General features: G+C 40.1%; 1 protein-coding gene across 2 annotated transcripts in view; it reads left to right on the top strand.

The window, feature by feature from the left end:
* Positions 1-2,811: 2,811 nt before the first annotated feature.
* Positions 2,812-6,000, top strand: part of LOC116904523 (solute carrier organic anion transporter family member 1A6) — a 41,942-nt gene continuing 38,753 nt past the window's right edge. Inside the window, exons 1-2 of one of the 2 annotated variants that reach the window (XM_032907313.1) lie at positions 2,812-2,896; positions 5,378-5,519. In XM_032907313.1, coding sequence (XP_032763204.1) covers positions 2,837-2,896; positions 5,378-5,519 — 202 coding nt within the window. In that variant the 5' untranslated portion in view covers positions 2,812-2,836. The remainder of the gene's footprint in view (positions 2,897-5,377; positions 5,520-6,000) is intronic. The other variant, XM_032907314.1, reaches the window with a different exon arrangement.

Raw genomic sequence — 6,000 nt, 5'->3', positions numbered from 1 at the left:
CAGTAAAATAGCTGGGTAGCATCTGTCCAGAGATCACCACGACCATCATGCCTAGAACTAAACTTACTCTGTCCCAGGCTCACCTTACATTTAGAGATCTGCCCGCCTTTGTAAGTACAAACAAGTTTAGTGGGTGGGATTCTGCCCTGGAATCATCATTCCCTAAATCTCTTTTTCTCTTTCCTTGAAATCTTTCTGACAAGCTGACTCAGTGCAGGTATATCTGGTTTTTTTAGGTTCATGAAGCCCCTCATACAATTCATACTGCATACTTATATTTTACATAGTTGAGAAATTAAATATTTTTGAACTCATGTTTCCCCACAGTTCTTTCTCACAGTTTTAAGGACTGTCCTGAAGGTGACAGTATTTACCATTTGGCTGAGGAACAATAGACACATTCTCACCTCCAAGACTCATTCTGTTTCTAATTATCATGGAGCTATTTACCTTGGCAGAGAGAACATTTCCCAAAGTAGGAACATAAAGTAGAATATGTGCATTATTATACAAACAAGTCCTCTGCTCACAGCAGCTGTCAGCACTCCTGGAGACTCCCTTCATGCTGGATATTATCCAGGACTGGGATTCCATGTAACACTGTCCCATCCACAGACACGCAGGACTTGGCATCTTCCCCTTTCTGTTTTAATTCAAGAGTGCAAACATTGACTGTGAGTGTGGTTACTGAGCATAAGACCTGTTTGAGGAAGACTGGAAGAACTAGTAAGAATATACTAACTGCAGTCCTCCATTTATCAGCAAGGCCCTTTAGGAAGATGAAGAAGTGAACTCAAGCACAGCAGAGGCAAATGCTGCAGACACTTCCTCAAAAGAGGTGGATCCCACTCTAGAGTTATTAACATGCATGATCTTATGAGGTAGGGAGTTGCTATCCAAAGTGAAATTAGAATGTTCCAAAGCCCCTTTAAATAAGACTGCATTTTAGATCAGTCATGTTCAGAGGCATTATACTCCAAGGGGTTTACACAGACCCAACAGAAGAGTGAATGGCATTGCACTGAGAGCCTGACCTTGATATTTTGAATTTGGTTTCCCATAAATAGAACTGCTTCCTCTAAAGCATTAAACCTATTTTAGAGTCCCCTGTCAATAGTCTCCTGGATCATGAATGTTACTGACACATTTTGTAGATAATTGATCTATACGATGTGCTGTGTGAATCTCTTTAATCAAGGATGTGGTGGATAGGGAAAAACTAGAAATCACACCTATTAAGACTGTGATCCCCAGTATTAAGGCTGGAACACATCCTTTAGCTCCTTCTAGAGCCAAAGTAGCTTTATGCAAAATCTCTATGGCAGACTTGGAGAATAACGAGCCAGTAGCATTAACAGGCAATTCCTTATGTGTGGCAGCAAACAGCCTGAACAAATATGGCTGAGAAGGGCAATTTCACCTGAGAAAATGCGGCAGCATCATATCCCGGAGGATACCAGGGGTTGGCTATAGATGCTGCAAGTGGAGGGGGTCTCTCCAGGACAGCCAGCTGGATATGATTGAGTGCTTCCAGGATCTCCTCTGTTTTGTCAGGAGAATCAGGGATTTCTATCTGTACTGCTTTTAATGAGTGATCAAGACTTAACCAAACTTTCTCTTCTCATAGCCACAGATCTGTGGAATAGCATGGAAAAAGATGCAGGGACCCATTGCCAACATCAGGTAGAACTTGGGGAGTCTTGTGAAAGAGTTGGGGAAACAATTGAGCCAGCCAAAGGTGTCAAGGACATCACAAGAAGACCTACTCAGTCAAGTGATCTGATCCCATGGGGGCTCACAGAGACTAAACCAGGAACCAAAGAGCATGCAGGGACTGGACCTAGGCCCAAAACAAATTTGAAGCAGATGTGTGCAACTTGGTCTTTACGTGGGTCCCCTAACAATTGGAGCGGGGATGTCTGCCATTGGATCCCCTTCCTTTATCCCGCCAGACTGCTTGATCCTGCCTCAGTGGGAGAGGAGGAACTTAGTCCTACAGGGACTAGATGTCCCAGGGTGAGGGTTTTACTCGATGGGGTTTTCCCCTCCTCTGTGGAAGGAACAACATGGGAGGGGTTTTTAAGGGCATGACTGATATGAAAAGAGGGAATGGGCTGTAATTGGGCTGTAATATTAAGAACTGGAAATAAAGAAAGAAAAGGCAAAGAAAAGAAAAAGAAAGAAGAAAGAATGGATGGAAGGAAGAAAGGAAGGAAGGGAGGAGGGAAGGAAGGGAGGAGGGAAGGAAGGAAGGAAGGAAGGAAAACCAAACACTCAAAACTTCTTTTTTCCTTGAAGTTGCTCTTGGTCCTAGTAGTTTATTATAGCCAGAGAAACCCTGAATAAGACAGCCTACCCCTAAGGTGATTTTTGTTTTGTTTTGTTTTTTTTTAGAATCACTCTTTATATCACTTTAGTAAATAATTTAATTGTCTGCTTTAATAACTTAACAACTGTTCCCCTACTGAGTTGAATTCTTTAGCCTTGATCCCAGGGTTTGGGCCTAGTTTCATTGTAACTTGTTATTCCATGCTCTGTTGATAATCCCTGGGAGGCAAGCACTTGGGACCTTTTTGGGGAGGGGGTTATGAAGAGGAGTTGGTCTGGGGGAGAAGCAAGGGTTGGGACATGGACTTTGGAAAATTGCAGAGAAGGGACACTGGTTGGGATGGAATGCGTGAGAGGAAAATGAAAACATAAGAAAATTGAACATCACAAATGAAAAAAAAATGACTTGTTACGGTTGAGCAAATGATTTAACCACTGTCTCTTCTTACGAAAAGACGGTGGGAAGACTTCGAAAGCAGAGACATCCTCAATCAATCAGAAGAACAAAATGGGAGAGCCTGAGAAAAGGGCTGGAACCCACGGGGTCAGATGCTTTGCCAAGATAAAGGTATGGATCATTTAGACACACACACACACACACACACACACACACACACACACACACACACACACACACACATATACATACAGGCTGGGAGTCTTTTAAACAAGAATTGAAAACCATTGTAATATTGTTTCAGCTTACATGAGGTTTTGCAACACAAATGCCATGTGTTGTTAATTTCTTGACTTAAGAACATTGGTTTTATAATTAGGGATCTCTAACTAGGATTATTTATCCAGGATAAAAGGGAAAGGTTTTTATTTTCTTCTTAATTTCTACTTTAAAATTAACATTACATTTCAATTGCAGCCCCCATCCTTTAAAAAAAAAAAGAATGGGATTTAAAATGTTTTAGGTGTGTATTACTTAGTGGTGGAGTTTAGCCTGAGGGCAGAGGTCAGTCTTGAGCGATTCTCGGCAGGAGGCCAGAGGCCACAGCTAGGGAACAGGACCCTAATAAAAGCGCCATGTTGATTAATATGTAAAGATAACTTTATGATCTGGTCAGACAAACGTTTTCTTCAAGTTTGGACAATGCAAGTCATTCTTTGTTAAGAAGACACTGTTAGCTGGTTTGGTAGTTTTTGATGTTCTAGAGATAACAACTCTCTTTATAGCTCCAGAGTCAGCTTTACATCACAAAACATAAACTCACATTGACCCAGGAAATTTGAGCAGTAGCCTAGTTTCTGAAGAACCCCTTAAATACTTCTCTCTAAGCTTCTGCCCCTACATCAGCCTATTCAAGGCTCAATTTACTTTTTTCACATGCACTGGATTTTTATTTACATAACAGAGAGGCATCAGACCCCACATGTGCACATAGGACTCACTGATGAGTCAGCCTTGCCTCCTGGATGAATTCCAGGCAGTTGAGAGTCAGTCTTTCTCTCTCTCTCTCTCTCTCTCTCTCTCTCTCTCTCTCTCTCTCTCTCTCCAATTCTTGGGATATTACACCTGAAATTGTCTTCTGTTCTCCCCATGTACATATGCACACATGAACTCATCCCACACAAACATATACACATATACAAAAAAAAGTTGAAAGAACTTAAGAGAAAAAAGAAAATGACCTTAGGAAGCATGAAAAGACTGCTTCAAAGGGGTTTGCTTTAGACTCTAGAATGCTGAGGTAAAAAGTGGGTAGATTAGCTTCATGAATACAGATGTTATGTAGTAGGAGACCTGAATGTGCATGGCCACTGGATTCTTTTACTTCTGCACAGAACCAAGTACTTTAGAGAAAGAATTAAACAGGCTCATTAACTATTTATCTTGATTCTCCAAAATACAAAGAAAGTAAATGATCTTCCCGGGTCTGATTATTTTTGTTATTTGGTAGACCTTGGTTTTAAATAAAGGATCTGAATTACAACACTCAAGTAAAAATTATAAAGTGGCGGTTGCGTCCTCTAAAAGATGTACGATGGGAAGAGGGAACATCTTTGCAAACAGTATTAGAATTTAGAAGAGAAATGTTTAGAGATGGAATTTTACTATATTACAGATAAAGAGTACTTTTGAGGTATGCTAAAGTTGGTACTCTCATCTCTAAATTAGCTTTTCTCTTTTTCCTGTTTCTGTTTTGGTTCATCTATATTAATTGATACTTGTGACAGGAAAGTTATAAGCATTAAATGAAAATATCACATAATAATGTCTGAATATAATTTTGAATGAGACAGTACAGAAGTTCCAGAAAATTGGATGATAAAATTTTCCACCAACCAGTGGCTTGAAGATAAGTTAACAGAAACAGAAATCTCGTTCACTACATCACTTGAAGTGAGTTAATTAGTCACAGGAGGTAGTTGGTTAGCGATCTCTGTAGAGACATTGTTTATCCTGTACCTTAGGGAATCCACAATGTTCCACCCCGGTGTTCAATTACATGAACACCATTTGACTGCTTAAAGAAAGTGTTAGAGAATATCGTATAAGGGAGGAGAAAAAAAACCAAAACAAGACCCATAGGTCACTTGGCTGTGACAATTGTATCCCGTGTTGTGCCTGAGAATGCAGAAAAAGAGAACACAGTGTTGAACTGACCAAGGACAGCCAGTGTTATTCCAGCAGACAAAGCACAGAAGCTGCAGAAGCCAATGCCTTGGGACAATTCTGTTCTCTTCATTCCTTTCCTTAATGGAGACAACGCTTGTCCTGCAGTATAGTCATGAAGATCCATCAAGAGTTGTGTCTTACATGGAACAACTGCATGTCTTTCTGTATGAGGAAGGTGCACTGATTAAAGGGCAAAGCCTTAACTATCTACAGCATTTACCAAATGCTAGCCAACCATTCTAACTGTGTGTCCAGAGTGCAGACATAGTGACACAGAGAGAGGAGATTACAGTTTGAAGGTGCTTGGATGTTAAGGGCTGTTTAAGTTGGATAGAATAGTCCATCACACGGTGGAGACTGATTTGCCAGTATATATATGCAGAAAACTAAGTTTTCTTTTTTCTTAATCATTTTTCTTCCTAGGTGTTTCTGTTGGCGTTATCATGGGCATATGCGTCCAAAGCACTATCAGCAACTTACATGAATTCCATGCTCACACAAATAGAGAGGCGATTCAATATTTCCACATCTATAGTTGGGCTTATCAATGGGAGCTTTGAGGTAGGTGAGTTCTTACACTTACTTACTTTTATATATTTTACATATTTTCTCTTCATTTCCTGCATTAGACTACATAATGTGACTGGGCTGCACGGTTCTTCGTGTTGCTTGAGTCTCCTGGCTTGGTGTGAAGAAGCTACTTATTAAATATCCTCACGATGGCAGCTAACTATTGCCACATAGGGCAACAAGATTCTGTTTCTCTGGTGGGAGGCAGTAGGTGAAGAACATTAATATCTAGTTCTACCTTAGGTTTATATTAAATGTTAAAGATTTCTGTCTAAAGTAGAATAGAGTAACTATTAATAGCAACACTGGCTGTGACATGTGACTTAAGGCAAAATATTTTTTTTTAATTTTTATTTATTTTTTCCATCTTTATTAACTTGAGTATTTATTTACTTTTTGATTGTTATTCTCCTTCCAGGTTTCACAGCCAACATCTCCCTAACCCCTCCCCCTCCCCTTCTGTACGGCTGTTCCCC

This window comes from Rattus rattus, chromosome 6, assembly GCF_011064425.1.
Source record: "Rattus rattus isolate New Zealand chromosome 6, Rrattus_CSIRO_v1, whole genome shotgun sequence".
NCBI classification, from domain to species: Eukaryota; Metazoa; Chordata; class Mammalia; order Rodentia; family Muridae; genus Rattus; species Rattus rattus.
The sequence above is the reverse complement of the archived record's forward strand: the minus strand, read 5'-3'. Positions and strand labels throughout refer to the sequence as shown.